This window comes from Zosterops lateralis (assembly GCF_965231275.1).
Source record: "Zosterops lateralis genome assembly, chromosome: 1".
Taxonomy (NCBI): domain Eukaryota; kingdom Metazoa; phylum Chordata; class Aves; order Passeriformes; family Zosteropidae; genus Zosterops; species Zosterops lateralis.
In genome coordinates, this window is record NC_139762.1 from 99,828,496 (window position 1) to 99,851,413 (window position 22,918).

At 37.3% G+C, this 22,918-nt stretch overlaps 1 protein-coding gene across 4 annotated transcripts in view; it reads left to right on the top strand.

The window, feature by feature from the left end:
* Window positions 1-22,918, top strand: part of SPIRE1 (spire type actin nucleation factor 1) — a 130,788-nt gene that overhangs the window by 6,406 nt on the left and 101,464 nt on the right. For all 4 annotated transcript variants that reach the window (XM_083874747.1, XM_083874749.1, XM_083874746.1 and 1 more), the window contains exon 2: window positions 5,480-5,514. In XM_083874747.1, the coding sequence (XP_083730873.1) occupies window positions 5,509-5,514 (6 nt within the window). In that variant the 5' untranslated portion in view covers window positions 5,480-5,508. The remainder of the gene's footprint in view (window positions 1-5,479; window positions 5,515-22,918) is intronic.

The following is a 22,918-nucleotide window of genomic DNA, read 5'->3' on the forward strand; positions in this document are numbered from 1 at the left end:
ATGGGAGAAACTGCTGATGACTTGAATAGAATCCCAGCTCTTCCAGGAGCACACATACTTGTTGAATGAGCAGGCAATTGGGTAGCTCCAGGAAAAGTTAGAATGTGATCAGAGTAACAGAAATTTTTAAAAATTAAAATCAAGACACATGAGCTCTGTGAATTCACACTTTTTTTTGGGAAGAGTTGATACCTGTACAGACCGGAGGAGGATGAGTGCAGTATTTGAGCATCTAAGGAAGAGACTGGCAGCTGTGAGTGGAGTCCAGCAGCACTTGGAGGTGCAGAACTACCACAGTATTTATCTTAGAGTAACAAAAATTGATGTGATCCGTAGGAAAACTTAGAGATTTGCTAAAGAGATTGAGCAGTGGAACATCAAAAAATGGTATGTTGATCACAGCCTTGTGCAGAATAGAAATGAGACAAGACAAAGAGCGACCATGTAATTATATCTTAGGAGGTAGAACTAAGGTAGCATGGATTTGTTAATTTGCAATTTAAAATGCTTTTATTAAAAAATTAACAGGATATTAAAACAGAAGATCTCTTAGTCATTACCTTTACTTTGTGCAATAGACAAAATATGCTTATGACTGTTCAAAATGAGAAGTAACTTCAAGGAAGTGTTGAATGGAGAAAAATGAAGGCATGAAAAAAATTTGCACAGGGAAGGAAAGTCCTGATTGTCATTGGTCTAGAAACATCTCTAAGAATTTTCCTTGTATTCTCTTAAAATTTTTACAGTTTTCTCTTTCCTAAGCAGAAAAATGAGGTATATAATTACTACATCATCAGCTGTAGTCTGATACAGAAATCATGAGTCATATCCAAAAAGCTCTAAAATGTCATCCCGTTTCTTGTTACCTTCTAACTACAGTTGGAAGGAAGGATATGTTGATCCTCAAAGCATAAGTGTTTGCTTCTTACTTTCTTAAGAACTTGGGTCTCTGTGCTTCCTGCTCTGAGGGATCTCTGATTACCTCTCCTAATCCTGTCTGCTTCCTTCCACTTCCTTATGTTCTCGCTCTTTTTGACCTTTTTCCCTGCATCCTGATATGTCTTACTCTCAAGATATTCTTTGCCTATATTTGTCTTTATAATTTTTTCCCTGTTTCTTTTATCATACAAGTTTTCACTGTCTGTCCTCAGCCTGGCTCACTTCTCCTACATCAATATTTTCCTCTCCCTTCATTTAATTACAAATTCCATTATTTGCATATTTATTTTTTTTCCTTCTGTGGCATGATTGCCTTTGTTTTTTTTCTTTCTTTCCCTTTCCTTTTATTGGTGCTCATCTTGACTCTTGTATCAATGAACTTGTCATTTTTGGTAACTAATCTGACCATTTTCAGGTTAGTTACCAAATCTCCAGTTTTTGGTAATTCCAGAGTTACCAGAACTCCAGTTTCTGCATGTTTAAATGTGAGTCTGAGCTTACTTTTTTTTACTTGAGGAGTCCTCTTTCTCTTAAGGGCAAAGAAAAGCTCACTATTGTAGTGAGCACTACAGTGCCTCTTGAAAAATCTAAAAGCTAGAAAGCAAATACAAATTCAGTTTATTGTTAATTTGGGGAGGGGGGGGGCGGGGCATGACTAAAGACCGTTCAACTCAAGGAAATTGAGTTTGTGATTGTCATATTCTTCCTTGCTCCCTTTCCTTAGGTTAGCCCTTGTGCTCCTTCTTTATCCTTTTCCACTGTCATCCAGTACATACAGGCAGTGTCCCTCAGTCCTCAAGGCAACTTGAGCTCTGTTGTTGTCGGCAGAGCAGCTTGATCAGAAGTGGGCTGTGACATTTAATTATAATATTAATCTTTAACACAAAATGAGTTTCAGGTTTGTTGCCAATGTATACATCAGCCACACTGTTGCCAGAAAATCAGTGCTTATATCATTTCAGTTCTGGAAGAAGCTGTCTTGAAGGAACTGCCTGTGGATGTGCGCAGAGGAGTCTGAGACACTAGAGGAAGGCTGGGGAGATGCTCTGAGCTGCAGGGCTCTTAGACCAGCTGATGACAGCTGAAGGGGTGGCTGTGTGATTGTGGTGTTACATCACTAAAGTCAACTCTGTAGCTTGATTTTTCTTCAGGTAGAGGAGTGCAGACAGATTGGCACATCCCACGTGCTGTCCTACAAATACCTTGGGTCAGTCCCTTCTAACATACTCTTATCTATTTTGCTTTTTAAACTCAGTCCTAAATGTGTGCTTCTTACCATTGGTAGGAGTACAGAGAGCTCCTGCCTTAAGGATGAGACAGTCTTCCCTAGTGCTTGAGGAAAGTTTGTTGTGACTCCTCGTGCTGAGGGTTTGACAGAAGAATACTTTTCAAATAGAAATTTTGAAGAACAAAAAATGAATGTGAAGGTTTGGGGTTTCTTCTTCTTCTTTTTTTTTTTTTTTTTTCTGTCAAGTGTGTCTGTCTGGAGACTGTTTTTAGAAATACAGGAAACCTCCAATGTAAGTCACTTTCCTTCTTTCAAAAGCTGTTCACTTTTTGCATTTCAACAGCTGAGAGTGAAAAATGATCTAATTTTCCAAACCGTAGTTTGTTTATAAACTGAAGTTGACCGTTAAAGTTATGCAGTTTATTAGTAATGAATGCATTTAGCTTCTGTTGGAAAACTGTCATGGAAAATCACTGTTGAATATTTTTTGGCAGTAAGAATGGTAAAAATGCTGCACAGATGAGTATCTAGTTGAATGGTTCTGAAGTCTGGAAAAGTCTGCATTTATGTTAAGAATCAGCAGCTGAAATAGTTTTTTAAGGCTTCATCTGTTTACCAGAGAAGCGCTTCATCCTGCTTGCCGACAGAGACTGTTCTATGACTTATGGGGAATTTTTTTTTTTCTCCCGTGCTAATGAAGGGAGTGTGACCCTTAGGCTACAATTATGAGTTACTGCTTTTTCAGTCATGTCAGCTGAAGAGAGAAGAAATTTCTACTCCCAGCCAGTATAGATAAAGCCGGTATAAATTGGCTTGAGGGGGCCATATAAAAGCAAATTCATTTCAGTCTTGGTAGATGCCAGTGCATCAACAGTATTGTTAATATCTCTTCAGAAATGTAGTAAATTCCCAATGGAGAGAGTCCACAAGTGACTTTGAACAGCTTTGGGAAATCTGCTAAGTGCATCGCTGGTCTCAGGATACAGAGGCATATGGAATGGTTAATAATTACCATAATGCAGAGTGTTGTAAGTCAGTCGCTTGCACCAGCTAGGGTACTGTCTGGGTGTTATTCCCCCTTCCTGCCCCTGCATGTGCACTCAGGACAGTACTATTGGGTTTTAAAATCCTTGTGCAAATAGGAATAAATAGTTGAGTTTAATAATAAAAAAAGCACTCCAGAGTTTAAATGCTTTTCCTTGAGGAACAGCTTTCATGGAAGCTTATCAAAGGAGCTGCAAGATAAGCTTCTTGCTGTTACTTTCAAAAATTCAAATTTCATCTTTCTTGTTTTGTTTTCTGTGCTTCAGGACTTGTTTGGGACTTTTGCTAAAAGGATGTTCATAGGATCTCAGCCCTGCTGTGAGGTGCAGCAATGAGCACTTGGTGCTCCTCAGAGCATCTCTGGGACAACTTGGCTCCTGTTCCCTTAGACCACAGGAGATGCAAGTCCAGATATTTTAAACTATCAGTGATTGCAGACATTGGTAGCCTACTGTATGCACTGCATTACTAGAGGTTTAAAATTAGTACTTTTTAATGAAGTAGTCTTTTTTTTTTTTTTAAGTGATGTATTTTTAAAGCATGTGCTTTTCTTCCCCTATCTTGACTACATTTCCCTGAATTAATCTTGTATCATAAAGATACATTGTTTTGGTCACCTGTCATTTGATTTCACAAAAGTAGCTCCTAATGTTAATTAATCTGCTAATAATCCTAGCAGTTAAAAAACATTCTTAGTAAATTTTTCCCGTTTCTAGTTTGTAGCAATCACTTGAATGTTACCATTTTAAACACCAAAAAATCTATTATGTGGATCTGAAAGTGAATGAACCAGAAGTACCAGCCCTTTTGAAAAGATAATATGTGATGCAAAAACCTTTTTAAGTCACTCTTCTGCACTTGGTTTTGAAGTCAGACAGCAGTGCTAAGCCCTAGCTTGCTTTGGCAACAGTTCAAAAGGAAAGTAAACAACTTTCATTCTGTTAGGTGGTTGTTCCCTATTCATTCAGGATATGTTTAACCTTTAGTTTCAAAGGGAAGGTGACCAGTTCAGTATGAAAAATCAGGTCTTTTTTGTGCAGGTGACTCTTCCCAGAGCTGAGTGTTTTGCATGCCATTCACATTTGTCATGTGAAGTCAGTGTGATCACTCCTCTGTGCAAACATTGTGCCAGACACTTGGTTGAGCTTTCTTGGGCTTGTCAGCCAGTCTGATAAAATAGTCCTTCCTCTTATGGGTACAAGTCACAGGCTTTTCCAGATTATTGCAGTAAATCCTTCCTAATCATCACCTGAACATGTGCTGTTAGGGTATGCATTGTCAAGCAAATCCATCCTGTTCTAGTTTTTGAGTACAAGAGGTCTGAGAATTATGTCATGTGTTTTGTAGGCTCTATGCTATTGGGTCCAAAGCTGTAAATTCTGAACCAGTAGTGTAAATGAAGCTGAAAAGCTAAGACAAAAACTGTAAAATTTTATATCTGTCTGTTTTGAAGTAAAATTTTTGGATAGATCCCCTTTCAAACGGATAGATTTCTGTGGAACAATTATCTTTCTTGAATAAATCTTTTCCAGCAGGAAATCATCCTGTCAGGATCCATCACCCTACTTTGATAAAGATTATTAATTCAAAATTATAAACTTGCTGCTTTTAGCAACGTGATACTTTCCTAATGCACTGTGAAATTTCCATCTTCTTTTTGCTACTTTGGTATAAAGCTGTTTTGTGCTTCAGAAAATTGAGATTTCAATTTAATGAAACAGTTCAGAAACTTAATTTTTTTTTATTATACAAATTCCAAAGTGATGTTTCTGAACTCGGAGGAAATGCAAAAATTGACAAGTGGGACTTACAAAAATAGTACAGTAATGTTTCAACTTTAATTTACTTGAACTTCATATTTCTGTTGAACTCTTTGAAATCCCAGAAGTATCAGATGAAACAGTGGCTTTTCCCTAGTTTATGAATATAGCTTGAAATAGCTATTTGCTGCTGCTTAATTTAAGCCACCATGTTCTCATGTTCCCTCCATGGCCAAACATCAATCATATGATTTAAATAATGAAGCCAGGCATTAAAGACACATCTTTTTTAAAGCCAGTATTGTAAAGGATCCAAATAAAAAGGGTAGGGCCTACTTGTTGTTAATACCATGATGCATATATAATAAAAGCATTATTGAAATGTGTGATTCAAGTAAGACAAGGAAAACTTGGCAATAACTCAAAAAAGAGGAGTGACTCAACTTTTTAGTTTTGTTCTTCCATCATCTCTTGCTTTATCTGAAAACTTTTTTTTTTTCTCTTACAGATAAATCGGGCCGTTTACACTGCACAGAAATGGAGGTAAGAGAAGTATTTTGTGTTCTGTTGGTGCAGATTTAGCTCAGCTCTTTTTCATTAACTTATAGTGTAGATGTAATATACTTACAGTGTGGAGTTATCATTGCAAAGCTGTACTGTTTATTCTATTTATGACTTTCACTGGCAGCTGATAAGCGTGTCTTAACATGGGATATTTAGTTTCATGTTCGAAAATACAGGAAAGAAAGGCTGTGTGGTTTTTCAAACCAAGATTAAAGATTTGTGATGCAGCCAGTGTAATCTCATTTGATATTAATCTCTTTAAAACATATGTATATTTTAAAGAATATTTGATGTAGGTTATTTCTGTTAGATAAATTATTCTGTTATACTTACTTCAGAAAGGACTAATTGGTAATGAAATAAATACTTAGTGTTTATGGAATGGCTTGGTGATTTTTGACACCCTGAGAATTTGGATGGAACAGAGAATACAAGTGATCTCAGGGTTGTTTGTTCATTTAAAAGCATCTTGATTTTAGATACTTTTGATACGACCTTTAATTTATTACTTGGCAATGTTTTACAGTCTAAGAAATATTGTTGTATGTCTTGCTGGGATAACAATAGAAACACAAATCCATTTAAATCTGCTTGATTTATATCTTGACTGCTATTTGAATCTGTATTTTTGATACTAAACAGTGATTAGTGTTGTAACTGTTTTATATGTCAGATTCATAGATTTAATGCAAGATTGAATGCAAAACTAAGTAGAACATCTAGTTGAACAAGATGTAGACTCACGGTCTAATTTTTATTATCATACAGGGTAAATAATATCGTCTCCTCAAATAAACTTTTCTAGCAATAAATACAATTTGAGTGTCCTTTGCAGGGCAGCCTTTTCTCACTGCCTTTGAACTTTCTTTGAAATGTAAAACCCAGTTTTCACTTCAACTGTTCCATCCGTACCTCAGGCTGAGCCTGGAGATGGGACAAGTGGTGGAGCATCTTAATTGGCGGCTTGTCAGCTTTCTCATCAATAATATATGTGAAAGTGACAAAGTACTGCTACCCAGTGGTTTATTCATAGATAAACTGTGCATGGTGATGGCTGGTTATAAAGACAAAATGAAAGGCCAGCTAATTCAACTACAGATAGTAAAAAGCTAAGGCTATCCAGATTTTTTCAAGTATTAATAATAATAATCGTAAAACCAGAAATGTTCTTTCTGCAGGATACAGTGTAAGGAGTAATTCATAACAGATGGAAGTACAGAAATTGGAACTAGGCATGTTTTGTTGCTTTGTGTGGTTTGGTTTAAACAAATGCATTCTGCATTTGTTTCAGGATTTGCAAAATCTCAATTCACAAATCTAGTGCCTTATTTACAAATTATAATCTAGTGTATCATATGCTTTGAATAGTAAATATGTTTTTTCTTTGTGTTTTTTAAAAGGAGGGTAATCAAAGGCCCTAACACTAAAAATACAGAAAATAAACCACTGTTAAAATGTTTTTAACAAAACATAAAATACTTCATTTTGGGAAATTAGAAGTGTTTTTGCTTCAAATGAAAATGTCTAGTAAAAGTCAGTTTGATATGCTATATTTCATCTTCTATGGGAAAAGAGTTTTCTAATTTTGATCTTCTAAAAGTGTATTTGTTGATAGTTGAAAAGCAGATTGGAGCTTCCCATGAGACAGAGGCTTCATTCTGAAATGTCTCTAATAAGCAGCACTGTGACCATTAGCATATTGACTCTTCTCTTTATCTTTGTCATTTTGAAGGAGGCTATGAAGGAGTCAGTAGCTTTCTCCTTCTCCAAAATTCCTTTGGGGTTCCAGTGTTAGACTTGAAGTTGATGATGTTTGTGTTTTTCAGAACTAGGAATTCAGCAGAGACAGTTCATCTCACTTTTTTTTGATTCCTATGGAAGAGAGTGTGGCCTAAATGAACATACTACAATATTTGGGCAACTTCTTAAAATCTTAACAAATAGCAGTCATAATTTTTTTTTTTTTTTTGCTAAACATCCTGTAAACTATCCAGAATTGGAACACATTTTATTTCAAGCCAGCAATATGAGTGGTGTGTCAAGTTCAGAGTCCAGGTGCCATAACAGGAGGATGGGAGTAAGGATTAAGGTGACCTTCTTTAATCTGCACCTGCCCATATCTCTGTTATGTACATAATGATAGCGCTCCTTAGTCATCTCAGCCGAGGGGGTGAAATTATATAAAATATGCCAGCCTCATTTGTAAATATTTAGTGCTCATATAGAAAGTATTCTGTGAATGCAAAGTGATTCATATGTAGGAGGGTTTAATTGCCATCTATTTGCAAAGACCCACCTAAGTGAGCACAGGCCTGTAGTGTGTGATTAATGCAGTTAACCAGGACTGCGCTAACACAGAGACACACGCAACCTCTCACGTTGTCTAAGAGTCAGAAGGGAATTAAATAGCTTGTCCCAAACAATAGTGAATAAATTACTTGACACCATTCAGTCTGAGTCAAATCACAGAAGGAATCAATTGTAGAAATGTGTCAGGGAGCCTGTGCACTGTCTATGCAAATTCTATTCATGAGCTCTCAGTACCTATTAAAAATCTTAACATACAGTGAAAATCAGAGTACTTGTCTATGGAGCTAATTCTTTATAACCTTTTCATTAGAAACTAGAAGCATTTTACTGTATTTTAGATAATAATTCAGGGGAATAAATATTACTGGTTATAAGAATACAGTGTTCACTGTCATACAAATGAGAATATACCTGTTAGTTCAGTGTATTGATGCAAATAAAATTAACCACCTCTCTCATGCAGATGAAAATGAGAACAGGTATTTAATGGCACAGAATGTTAGGATTTCAAAAGAGGTGTCATAATTTTGCATTAAAAGCCATGCCACACATATATTAAAGTCTGTTAGCTGCTTATAATTCAAGCAGTGTAAAATGTATATTTAGCATGTGGTAATATCTAGGGTTCATATTTTTATCCTTGTTGAGTGTAAACAAAAGTTACATTCTGATTGAAGAGTAATTGCTGCAGCAAGCAATCCTTTTCATGCACAGTAATAATTGCTTTGTTCTCCTTCCTGAGCATTAACCTTATGGTGACAAGGGAGAAGAAATGTCGCTGCACAGAGGACAGGCAAAATTGTTTCAGAATAATTTCTTTTAGTAAAATATGAATGTGTGTGACTTCCATCAAAATAAGTTTTCATTATGTACTGAAAAAATAAATTTCTCTGTGAATGCTTGGTTACAAATCTGGTAATTCTGTGAAAGCTTTTGATTCCATGTGCTTTTAAGAGGAAAATTAACAAGAGCTCAGAATTGCCTTCTAGAAACCAAAGCAGAATCATGCATCTTTTCTTGCAAGCCTTAATTTGTGCTTGAGCATTATGTGGCAGTTCTGATAAGTGAAGCACTCATCCCTTGCTGATGGAATTATCTCACAGAGAAGCTGCACTCCAGCCTTTGAGGGACCTGTTATTTTAGATACCTGAAAGCCCATTATGCTTGTTCATTGATGTGGGGGTTCTGTGGCAGTCAGTCTGACCTCCTGATTTTCCTGAAATATTCCAGAGTTGCAAAGAAGCAGCTTAACAAACACTTAATTAAATAGCAAATGCACAAAAAAGTAGAGTTTAGGTTTTGATCTTTATGTTTTGTAATGAGCTGCTTTTTCAAGAAGAGCTTTTTTTTTTTTTTTTTTTTTTTTTTTTTTTGTGATTTGTTTAAGTTTCTAGCACACCAGGAGGAGATTGATCTTGGAATCTTGGAGAAAAATGTGTTTCTGGTATTTATTTGCTATAAGCTCGACACATTGCCCTTTTTATTCAGCAGTTTCATGGGAATACACAGCAAATATTGGGCTGGAGAACTAATGATGTATTTGACTAAGCCGATTTACTGATAGTCAAATCCTGCCATCTGTCCAGAGTTCTCTAAGAGAATTTGGCTGTTCCTTGTAAAGGCTCTGTAATTTTGCAGTATATGACGTGCCTTTATTAATCTCCACGCCCTGAAGTCACACAGAATTTATGATGAAATCTCCATTCCAGTGATACCACTGATAAACCTTTCAATCAACTGGGGAAGAGTCCAGAGGCAGTTTCACCCTTTGGTCTTCTGACAATTTCAAATAATGGATGGTGGAAAACTAGGTCTTACAGTAACTTGGGCCCTTCCAGGGAACATTTTGCCTGCAAAACCCATAAAAAATAGAGCTTTACGTTAAGTGGTGTTGGTGTTTATTTGGTGTTTTGGGGGTTTTCATGATTTTGGAGGTTTGCTTTTTATGGGGTTTTTTTGCCTTTGGTAACTACAGAATTCCCTTTTTTTTTTCATGGGATGAGATGAAAAAGTCTGCAACTAGACATTATATGACTCTGAAAGAGGACTCAGAGTTTTGGAAGAATAAGATTATTTTATAGCTCTTTAGTTTTTGCAGAACCCTTTCTATATAAATGCTCTTAAATTGTGCTTGAGAAGATACCCATCTAATCAGAGACATGCTGGCATACCTGTGGCAGCAATCATACGTGCTCATTGATAGCTATCATATTAATTAGCTTAAAGGTGCTGGTTTTTGGGTAAACCAGTGCCAGTGGATGTGTTTGCCTGTCTTTTTCAGACCAAGAGACTTAATTTGTTTGCTCATTCAAGCTGCTAGAAAAAATGAAGTTTTAGATGTTTGCATGCTGACAATTTAACAGTCCTTTGTGTTGTCCTTCTTTGTTGTTTTGTATAATAAAAGACAAGTTTAGAGTATCAGTATGAAATAAGAATGCTGTGTCTCCTACTTTTTTTTTTTTTCTGCTAAGTCTCTTGAAGCCTTTTGAGCTCTTATGACATTTTTCTATGGACTCTGCCACTTACAAGTTTTCTGTTAGAGATGCTGTGTTTTCCTACCTCTGCTATTTTCCAAGAAGTTAATAGTCAAAGCACAATGACCTAAGGAGTATGCATTCTGTAGATGAATAAGAGTGGATAATGGTGGGGTTGCATGGAGGATGTTCTTTATTGCTTGATGGATTTTGCCTAGGGCAGTGCTGAAACTGAGGAAAAATACACCCTGAAGTTCAGTAAGTTCAGTTTCAGTGATAAGCTTGACCTGATAGCATTGGCTTTTGGATCTGTAGGGGACAAACTCCAACTCAACCCCTATTCCTGAATGTCTCTATTCACTCAGAAGTTCAATCTCCACAATATGAGAAATGCAGGAGATACACAGGTGATGAGAATAAAATGTATAAAATGTAGGATAAATGACAGATGAAAAGCAGTTCAGTCTCTGAAGATTTCCTGTTGTTTACAGCTCTTCTTTCCCTGCACCACTTCAGTCCACACAGTGCTTACAGTTGCACTGATGAATTTAGGAGTACTGGGTAGGTTCAGTTTGGGATTTGATTTTTCCGAAGCCAAGGGAAATGAGACTTTAGCGCATTTTCAGGTTTTTTCAAATGAACAAGGAGCACCTTAGTGGGCTGGTTAAGTATCTTTATATAATATTGAATTCATTTTGTGCTGCATTTTTTGTTCCATATTCTACTTTGGCTATTGTAGGACATGAGTAACTTTCTTTGACTGAAATGGATGTTCACAGTGTTTCATGAAGAATATTGGATTTTTATTTTTTTTGGTAAAATGTTATGATCTTACTGCATTATTAAATCATCTTAAGAGAGAAAGTTGTTCAGACTTTTTGTGTCTGTGTGTTTCTAATTGATGTCTAATTTTTTTACACTTTTGTGTGACTGGGTTTAGAGGCTCTCTACCATAAAGTTTCTTGAAAATCTAAGCAGCATTATTTCAACAATAACATGCATTACTGGCCATGGCTAATTTTAACATAGCTAAGATAGCCTAATTGCCTGTTAATCAATTTTGAATTTGGTCAGCGGTCAAAGAAGACAGGAAGTCAAGGGAACTAAACACTTGGTTTCACTTCAGCAGTTCAGTTACCAAGCACCAGTTTCCCAATTTAAAAGCAAATGTTTCAAATTTAGCCATTAAGAACGTGAAATGAGGATTGAAAGAATCAGTAAGTTTGTTTTCAAAATGTGAAGAGATTTAAAGTGAGAAAAATACTTGTTTATGAATAAGGTGAATTCAGAGTGCTCCCACCTACTTTAATACACCTGTGCTCCTCTTTCAAGTGGTAACTTATTAACATTGAGTCATTCTAACATTCCTTCTTAGAAATATTGATCTAGTTTATCTAAACAATTACTGTATGAAGTAGATAATGTTTTAACATTTAAATTCTTGTTAGTCACTTTATACTTCAGACCCCTAGCAAATTATACTTGGGAAAATGACAAATCTTTATGAAAGGCTTTTTTTAAAATGCAGCTTTGGCTGACGTAATGCAGATAAGCATGTGGAATTTTTAGTGAAGAAATAGACAGTGCCATTAATCTATGGTCTTCTCTTGCTTCCTTCTGTTATTTTGTCTCTCTGCTGGAAGCAAGAAGAACTGCTGTCCTCTGGTTGTGAACATGAAGAAGCTTCATTTATTGCAAGAGAAGGAAGGAGAAATGTGGTGACCTTCACAGGATTTCTGAAGGTTACTCAGGGAAAGTACTAAGAGTGAAGTTTAATTGGAATTTTAGTGAGATACACATTTTCAGAGGTCAATAAAGGGCAGGTCATGATGGTTGGTTCAGAAATTCCCTGTAACACTGCCTTCAAGGATTCAAATATCATAAGGCTTATTCTTGCATACAAGTGAGATCGGCAGAAAACGATCTATTGAAAATAACATGGGGGGGTTTTATTAGTTTCTAGGTTTTAGTTAATACATACCCAAATAACTATTTTTTTCTTTGCACTTCTATGACTAAATGTTTTTCTTCACACAAACATTTAAGATGTAGCTTTTTATCTGAATCACTTGACCTGAGAAGTTGAGGCATTAAACAAAGCAAGATTTGCAGTCGAGTTGTGAGAGTGTGCAGCACTGTGTCCTTTCTTTGGCAGAGAGCATCCTGAGTTGGTCCTGGGGCTCACTGAGGCAAAAGGGGGTTTTGTTAGTTTTGTACTTTCTTTTGTTTGACTCGACACAGTGCAATTCATTTGAGCTTTTGTTCCAAAGTCAACTTTATAGCAACTGTAAGTTTCTGTGTTCCCCATGACCTACCAGTGTGAACATTTTCATCTTAAGCTGATTTTGTCTTTGAGTTACATGTGTGTAATGTCAATCATGGGAAGACAAAGCAAGCTCCAAGATTTCTTCTTAACAGCGTGAAGGAAAGAAAGATGTTCCATGCTGAAACTGTTGGATTAGCCTTCAGTGTTGCTATGTGCTGTAGCAGGTGAAGCAAAATACTTTTATTTACCAAAAGAAAATGCAGAGGGTAAATTAAACACATGGATAAAATTAGACTAAATTTGAAATGTGTATTTCATCACATTCCTTTCTTCTATTAACTAGTGGCAATTATGAAGCACCTGTAATGCTTTTAGTACTTCACCCTCAGCAAGAAGTAAAGGTTAAATAATTAACTAGGACAAGGCAAGCTGTTCACACTTAGTAGATTAGCTTCATTTAAGAAAGTAGGGATACTCTGTTAAATTGATAAGTTTTTCTCTTCTACCTATTAGTCTCTAAGCTTGAAACACCCTTGTCCAAGTCTCCCACCACAGTTTCTCACTTGTATTGTATCTTTATTTCCAAGTGTCCCTCTCCTGCTTTCTTCCAGAATCTTTTATAGTTCATTCATTAACTTCCTTTATTTCTGTTTCTCCTTAACCAAAAAGTTAATCATCTGCTTTTACAGGTGTGTATTACTGCCTCTGCACAATATTTGATGATTCTCAGTGTTGTTGAGATGACTCTCTGCTCCAGTTGTGTGTTTTTACAGATCTCTGCTTTTCTGCTTGTTTCTTCTGTTGGTCCTAGTGGATGATGTACTGCTATCTGAATTAATTATTTTTCTGTTGTGTATTTCTCATTGTGTCTTTATCTTCCTCTGTTATCTGGACCTACGATACTAATGTTATCTTCGACTTGCACCCTTTCCTTTCCTCCAGATGCTTGCCAAATCCTTAATTGCTGTCTGCTAAAAGCACCCTTCTCTTCTCTGTTGCCAAGATGATAATTCAGGCTTTGTGGTTTTTTTGTATTGGGTTCTCTTGGCTAATGCAAACTGCCTGCTACCTACTCCTTTCTTGGCAATGATGGGTATTATTTCTTCAAATTTTTTTGCAAGACTCTCCTCTGGCTGCATTGTGGTTTTGGGATTGCCATATGTTGCTTTTTCCTTCACCTGTGACCTACACATTCAGGCTATCTTCCTTCTACTGTTGAAGATCTGAAGCAAACACTCACTGCATAGTAAACAAGTTGCTCCATCTGGTCTGTTTGTTTAGGAGGATGTGCCATGCCTTGTTTGCTTTGAAGGGAAGCTCTTAAAAATGTTTCAGGGAACATAGATGAGAAGAACACATATGTATCCTTTGACTACATATTTCAAACTCCTTTGCTATTTGGCGATTGTGAATCAATACTGTCTTTTTAATATAGTTTGTAGCACCTCAGGTTACATTTTTTCTCAGCATGTTGCCTTTCCTTAAATATTTGAGTATTTCACTTGTATTCTCAGAGTGAAAGCTCCATGCAATTCCTAAGTCTTCCTGAAATGTTTCATATCACTGGGCATGGAGAAAATAAATATGGTTGAAACTGCATGAAAACAGTCAAGTAATTGTGGTCTATGGTCCTTGGCCACCATTTTGCCTTGTAATTTTCCAAAGAGCTGTTCTGCTTTATAATTTTGTATTTATTGCTACTGGAGTTTGCTTTAAATCTACAACTAGTAAGGTATATAGAAAAATAGTTCTTTTCCCTTTTCTTCCTTCTTTTTCTATCTGTCTGTACAATGACAGAAATAGTGTCCACAATTAACTTTGTTGGCGAGAATGATAACATCCAGCATTATGTTATCATCATAATTTCAGCTTTCATTGTCCAACTGAATGTACTCAAGGATTTTTGCTGTGATTTTATTTAATAAACAAACTTTTTATTATAGTGAATTTTTCTTCAAAATTCTGCCAGCTTCAAAATCTTGTCAGCTGTCATTCATATCTGGTAGAGAGAGCTAGTGCTGAACCTGAACTTGGCTCTCTTTATGCAGATTCTGGTGCTTCTATTGCACAGCATAAAGGGTATTTGAACAGTAACACTGTGTGCTTATGGAGAATCAGCTGCATGGTTATGCCTGTAACATTTAAAGCATTGGCACTGGGTAAATGTGTTGGAATGCTATTTGTTTTTCATGTTTTGGACTCATTACTGGATGAGAAATAAAAAAGTAAATCTGTAAAACATAGGTAAGGGTTGTTTTATGAGACAAAGGAAGAAAAACATCCCATTGTGATGGGGCAAGTTTTACCACTCCTTTAGAGGCATTTTAGCAAAATTATTTTTCAATTTATACTACTTCATTCTCTTACAGAAGGAAGATGTTTGTTTAAAAGTTAAGATCTCTTATGTCTGGACTCCCAGCTTTCTGGAGTGTTGCCTGCCTGCAGCTCTCAGATCCTTCAGATGATTTCTATGTCTTGTGATGCTAGTTATACATGCAAATGTAGTAGCAGACTTCACAGTTAAAAACCCAGACCAGGAGTAAACGAGTGCATGATGAACTTGTGGTTCTATGAGTTGTCCCTGTGACTTAAGTATATGGACACTAAAGCAGACAAGATGAATATTTTGGTGGGAGAAAATCAATGTTCTCATTTTAGAGAAAGAAAATCTAAGTCTGAAGACATCAGGCAGATCGGCTGGTGTGACATTTGGACTACATGGTGGAGCCAGCATAGAATCTAGGTTGTTTAAGCCTTAGTCACAAACCCCAAGATCTTTCTTGAGTTTTAAAAAACTGCCCAAAATAACAAACCCATTACTTTACTGCCAAGAAATTACTAATTCCCTCGAGAGACATTTCATCAAGATAACTAAGAATTTACTTTCAGGCTAGGGTATTCTTTATTTCCTGTGCCAACTTCTTAAATAGTTTAAAATTCTATAGAAGTAGTACCCTATTCTCTTTAAAAATAAATTTATTATCTTTCAGGTTTATACATGTAGATGTTGCCACCCTAGTACAAAAGCAGACTTTACTTTCTATTGTTCCCTTTCTGGAAACAGATAAAATGAGCTTTGTTCCTACATAGAAGACAAGCTTACCCCTAAAATTCTTGTTTACGTCTCATTCAAAAGAAACATTTCAAAACAGATATAGAATGTTTGGAAAAGATAAGAATGAACAACTTCATAGAAGGGAAAAAGCAAATATGGGGAATTTGAAATAGGAGTCATATTTAGGTGTGAATAAAGGGAAATTATTCCAGTAATAAAAGATAGAAGCATCAAGAACTAATACAAAATAAGGAAACTACTTAACTGCTGCATTTGGAAAGGCAGTGAAACAAATGAGGCCTATTGTCATTTAAATGTGGATTAAATAATATTTAGCTTTGCAGTGTGGTATTACGATAATAATAAGTAGTAGGACAAAGAACTTGAACAAAAAATTCTGCTAGAAGTGAGCAAGCTTGGGGTCCTAAAAATAGAATTTAATTTCACAAAATCTGCTTTAGAGGACTAGTGTCCTCTGAATATTTTCTTGCACTTGCATCATGAACAAAGATATAGTCATTAAATCTAGCCTGAACCTCACTGTGAATTTATAGTGTTAAACTGCATTTTTGTGTTGTTCTAGAATTTGAAATGTCATATGGAAACACAAAGTGTCAGATTAATAAGATTCCATGCACTTTCCTGTCAGTGGCTTGTCCTTTTGCTTTTGGAAAAGATGGCTTGTATATGTATGGAGATCTTGGTTCTTCAATCTTATGTGTATGTGACTATCTACATAAATGGACTTCAGCAGACAGTGGGCACTGCAGCAGATACATATACACAGTGTCTTGCATTTCCTGGCATGGAAACATGAATATTATGGATTAACAGACAACTGCATTTGTATTTTTGTTGTGTTGTTGTTCACCATTGATAGAATTTGTGTGACACTGGGGTTTTTGTTTGACATGGGTATTACAGATTTTATAAAGTGACTGTGAAAGCAAATTTTCAAAAAGCTTTCTGAATAGAAGGTAGAAAAGTGTTGGTTGCTGTGCTTTGCCCCTGTTTAATGGCTGCAGGAGTGAAGATCTAGTTAAGATCTTGCTAATGTCTACTTAGGAGCATGCCCATACCTCTCAGTCACCCAGTACAACAGGCACTATATATTACTTTTTTATTATTTATTATTATCTGTTGAAATTATCGTGACTCACTTCTACTCTTTTACGTCCCTTTCACCCTTAAAATAATTATTTTATAATTACTTTGCTTGTCACCTCTTAGTGCCAGATCTCTTTAGCTCCTCCATGAATGAGGATCCCAGTCTGCCTGTTTTTGTTTTGCTTTAAAAAAAAAAAAAAAAAAAAAAAATTTAAATTGCTGCAATCTGCCTCCAGAGAACAGACTCCTCAAAGCATTCTTCTTGTCATCCACCCACACAGAGTATCTCTGCTACTCCAGAGAGTTCCAGTAATGAAGTGTAGAGCTGTCAGTGGATTCAAATCCCACAAACAGAGGAAGCAAAGCCCACATCTGCAGAATACTTCCTTGTAAAGGTGATGGGTGGCTATTTAAACCATGTTGGCCCTGTTTGTGTTCCTGGGTAATTCCGTTGTTGTCCCTGTCTTGACCCAGTTCTGCCATGGCCCCAGGGGCTGCAAATGGCAGAGAGTCCTGAGCACAGTAGTGCAGGATTTCATCTGCAGATCTCATGAGGGTATCCTGAACTAAAAAAAAAGTCTGAGCAAAAGAATCAGATGTGAATACAGCAAACAAGTCTTGCTAAATTCTGGTTGCCCTAAGCCTTGCAGATGCTGCCATTGCACCTTCTGACAACACCTACAGCTGCAGAGAGTCAGGATTCTGAGTGTACAGTTGGCTCTTACAGATGCTGTATCTCCCTGAACACCTTGGGCCTATCACTTATTCTTGGCCTCTGACCTCCAGGACTCTTGTGGGCACTGCATCCTCTTGACACTGGAGTGGAGGAATAACTCATGCTGCCAAAGTCCATTTTAGAGATGTAGCTGGTGCACAAAGTCTCTCATTTCCACAGTTTCTTCCATTACAGTGACTGACTTAAGAATGTCCTGCAGAATTTCTACAGTCAAGAAAAACAGGCATTGTCCTTTTCCTGCCTGCAGTGTGTACTCCTAGGTCATAAGATGCTAAACAATCTGATTCTTGCATCATGAGACTGAATGATGGAGCATCTTACTGAATTTGTACCTTTGGCAATATTCACTGGTGTTTCTTTCAGTGACGTTGGTTTGCCTGTTAATCACAATTATAGTTATGAAAAGACATTGAAGATCCTATGACAATTGTTCCTATACAGATAGTTTGTTTTTCTTGTGGATATGTAAAATTTATGAGCTTTATAACTTGCTCTGAATGTGAAAAATTTGTCTTTTAACATTTATGGGTCTAAGCCCTTCATATTATCTCTCAGATTTTTTTGTCTGCACTGTGGAATGAGTAACTATGGGGGTTGCCCATCCTTACTCAAACCCTTTTGGCATGGCTAATGTTTTATGCCAAGACATTCTATTAGCTGTGATCACGTTGCCATTGCTGATGGCCATGTATTTCACGAGCCTTAGCTGCATTAGAGTTGATGTTGGGAAGGTTTCCAGCACTGGCTTCTTCAGCACGGGCACCAGGAGCTCTGCAGCTTCATTAACTGTGTGGCATTGCTGACGACTCTGGCAGCAGTGCTGTTTGCCAGGGGCTGTGCAGGGCTCTGGATCCTTGCATGCAGGAAGGCCTCTGCATGTTAATGCCTGCGTATTTATTTGTGAGACAGGGCTTGAAATCAGCCAAAGTTACAATGTTAGGGAATCAAAGAACAATATATTTAGAAGGGGCATTTGAAGTGACCTCTGGTCATCTGGGATGATGACCAACATGCTGAAGACAATACAGACTTTGAGTTAAATGTGATTGATAAGGACCTTGCCTAGCTGCATCCAGGGTTGGACATCCCACGAGCTCTTCAGGAAATCCGCTTCTCGTTCACCACCCTCCTTGTGAAGAGCACATATGCAGACAGCCACCCACCCAAACATAGAAAAATAACTTCTTAGTGGTAGCTGTAGTTACTTGAAAATGTAATTCATGGGTATGAGTACATTTTTTCTGTCTTGTCTTTAATCTACCACCACTTGTTTTGAATTGTAGGTTGAGAAATACTGAGGGCATGGAGGTCAGTGCTCAGAGCAGAGCATTGATGTGGCAGCACAACATGAAAGACAAAGGCGCGAGCTCTGTCTTGGAGTGTTGGTGAAGCTGGAGACAATGAGTGATCTTATTTAAACTTTGCATTATTATTTTCTGGATACAAAGCTCATATTTTATCATGCATAGCAAACAAAACCACACAGGAGTCTTTGTATGTATGTATTTATATTTATTTTTGTCATGGTGAAGTAGCTCACAAAAGAAAGCAGAGTGGACACATCGGTGTTTCCTGTGAGGAGCGGGATGGTATTGCTTGCTTTGCAGGCATGCACAACAACATCAGGGATTACTGTGTTCTGCACAAGGGAAAAATAAAGTGAGGCTTGGGAGCTTTTTGTTAAATAGGTATGGTAAGCAGTTATGTGCTCATTTTGAATATGTAAATACCTGGGGTGGGATGAAACAATTCCCCTTTAAGTGAAATGATGATTTCAGGAGTCATAGAACCTTGTGACTGATCACAAGTTTTAGAAGAGGCTTCAGTTCACTGAACCTAATGTTACTTACGTAAAGTTTGTTGTTACTTAATGAGTCTTATGGATTGTAACATTTAAAATACCCAACATGTGTTACCATAATGTAGCTATTTTCAAATGTTATTAAATGACATTAAAAAAACTGTTAGGCTGTCATTGTTATTAGACAGCTGGATGTATTTCATTTTCTGATTTAGATTGTATCACAGTTTACCTGCAGTGAAGTGATGAAATGCTTTCCAAGCAGTTGAGCCTGGACAGTTTCTACATAAACTAAGAGCTCTTTGTATATCCTGGATCTTTCTTCCTTTTTTTGTATACATCCCTTTTTCTTCCCACCTGGATGTCCCAAATTTAGATAGATCTTTGACAGGGATTATTTATATAGATTTTATATACCTGAGATTATTTAATGTTTTTTATAGAAATGCAGTTGCCTAACTACAAGTAACGTGCTATAAACCTTTTTCTCATATATACACCTATACAGATAATTCTGTTTTAAAATAAGAAGGCTTCAAGATAAGTAAGTATTTCCCAGATATTAGTAATGTTTTCTTAGCTGCTCATTTTGTTAAACCAGTCTAAACATATGCTGTTTGGAACACTTTGGTGGTTGGTTTGCTCATGTTGTTGTAATGAAATAATTTATGTAAAAAAGACTAAATCCCATGTGTAAATCAATCCTTTTTATTGCTCCTTAAATGCTCTGAGTCAGGGTTATTTTAACTGTGCATTAGCCTCTTCAGGCATTTGATGGAAAGAAAGTTTGGTTGTTTTCCAGGTTCAGAGAGGAGAGAGAGGGAGTGTAACACATGGGAGTCCTGAAATATTTTAATAGCTTGGAACGCCCACGCTGGCCTCGTGTAGGGAGATGAGGTGTCAGAGATGGCACAGGGAGGTTTTAGGGAGGGGGTGGAATTGTTGCCCTGGCCTCACAGTCTGCCAGCTGACTCACAGAGTGTCACTGGGCGTGTAGGATGGTCAGAAGGCCAGGAGGAATGAGCCATGGTGTTGGCTAAACCAGGTTAGCTTCTCTAAAGAGAGCCAGAGGTGCTTACAAAGGACAAAGGGGGGAGGATCCTGCTGCTTCAGCCCTCCTGTGTGCACTGTGGAGGATTGTGCCACCCAAAATGAGTCTGCCAGTGCAGGAGTCACACTCCCGTGATAACCAGGACTGGTTTGTGGATGTGAAGATCACATGCATGTTTATGTTCAGTATTTTCTGCAGTAGTTGGTGTCATTTCTTTTAAAGGAAGGTCTTGTTTATTTGTTACTGTTGATGGACCTAATTGGTGTTAGTTTCATAAACAATATTGGATTAAAAAGGCCATTGTTTGCTCCCACAAACCCATCAATGACTTGATTACAAACATTTTCCAGGATATTCCCAAATACAATAGACTTCATTTAATTAAAAAATGAACAGAACAAAAATGAACAATGTAGGCTTGTGAGTAGTCTCATGGACAGTTATGAAACAAGTGTAGTGAGCAAATTGCCAAATCTTTGTTCTGTAGAATGAAGTTTCTCTTTTCCTGAGGAGCATGACTATTATTTTGTCTCATAGGTCAGAAAAACTCAAGATGAATTAAGAATTTGATGCAGTTTTCTCACAAATGAACTTTCCAAGTCCATATATTTCAGTTATATCATATATCCTAGGTTATATCTGAGCACTGGATTGTTCTTTTTCTTGACTTCAGACATCTGATTTTTCAGTAATATTTTCTTTTCTGATAGTTGCCACATATGTTTGATAGAATAATTCACCCCTTTCACCCGTTGTTTCCATATTAACTGGTACCAAAGCACAATGCCCCATGCCAGGATCCTCTGCACACACCTCTGCTACAGGGATGAGTTGCTCCTGCCTGAAGCCGGTTCTGCTGTGGTACAGGAGCCTTGGATCAGTGGCTGTGGAAATAGCCATGTCAGAGCTGTGAAAAAGCCTCATTGCAGGCATCCCACCTCTTTTCTCAGGAGGGACAATTAAGCTGAGCCTTTGCATTTTGTCTCTTAAACTGTGCTGCAGCTTGTCCTGTGCCCAGCCACATCCCTCACTGGACCTGAACCACTGGCTTGCCTTCCTGGCCAAACGTGAAACCTGCCTTGTCACTGTGGGATGACTTTGGTGGTCATGGATAGTGGCTGACCCTGGTTTCTCTCCTGACCTGCTCTGCTTTTCCGGTTTGAGTATCTGTGCCTGCATCCCTGGTCAGTGAGGGCACTGCCCCTGCCTCTGTTGTGGTCACCCTCTGCTCCTGACTCGCCGCCTCTTGCAGAGGTGGCTGCCCTTAAATGCCTCCTCACATGAGTTCCTTTACTCATTCAGGAACAGGGAAGCGTGTTTCCTTTCCCTGATCACAGCATGAAAAACCAGTACAGAAAATACAGACACACACAAATGCTGAACTTGGAAGGTGGGTATGCATGCACTTCTTTCCTCTCCCTGTAGCAGTGGCTGCCAGCACATCCATGCGAGTACAGGTTTACACAGAATACAGAAGTGTTTTGGGTAAAGTTATTAATGATCTGAAAAATGCCTCATCTTTTTTGAGGGTATCATAGTGGAGTATCAAAGTAAGTACTGAGGTGTTGTCCTGTGTTTGTCCCAGTGATCACCATACCCTAACTACTGGCAGGAATCAGCATGCTCCAGTGCCTAAGAAATTAATTCCAGATTTGTTTCAGTATTTTACATCTGCATCCCATCCCAGGCCAGTGAAGATGCCATGATGGCAGGGTCAATATCCATAGAAGAGCCACGAACCAGCCAATTGGGGCTGTGGCCTCTCCATTTTTTTCATCTTCCCACTCTTCATGTATGATTTATGTGGCCATTGCGAGCTAGTCAAAGTATAAATTTAGCTTTTTGCTGGAATCATTGTGCCTGTTTGCTTGAAGGTCAAAGACTTGTTTGTGATTGAGAGAAATTCCTTTGTGGAAAGCCAGACATCGCAATTGTTTCTTAGCAAATTATATTTAGAAAGAAATATTTTTACTGTAACTTCTGAGGAGAGAAATTATGACTTATTTTAAGTAAGTCTTTTTACTTTATGAGTCAGAAACGAGCAGGCTTAAACTTTCAGGCCAACAAAAACTAATACAATAAATACTAAATCTTCTCTGATACTCTAAGTGCCCTCCACTTGCTTTCATTATGTAGTAGTATGTGTTACATTGTGTAGGTAGTGTTATGTTAGTCAAAACTAGGTGTGCTTTAATACCAGAGTTGACTTTGGACTCTACAGAACACACAAAGTAGTCCTTTGACCATTTTCATTGCTCCCCAAAGAGGAATGAACACATATTTCGTATATCTATGGAGCTCTTCAGTTAGGAATATTTATCAGATAGCTTTGCTCATTATACTGTTGTTAAAGTGGTAAGGGAGCAGAGCACATCAGAAATCTTCCTTTTCTAAATCACTAAGACAGTATTTCAGAAAAGCCCAGTAATTAAAATGGCAGTGTCTAACTGAGCTATGGCTGCTGTGTTAATAAAAGGATCGTATTGAATGAACATGAAAAATGAAGAATTTGTTACTTAGTCAACTAATTGTATCTAAGAAATCCTACTAAGTGAGCATCTGATGCCACCTTTTTCATATCTC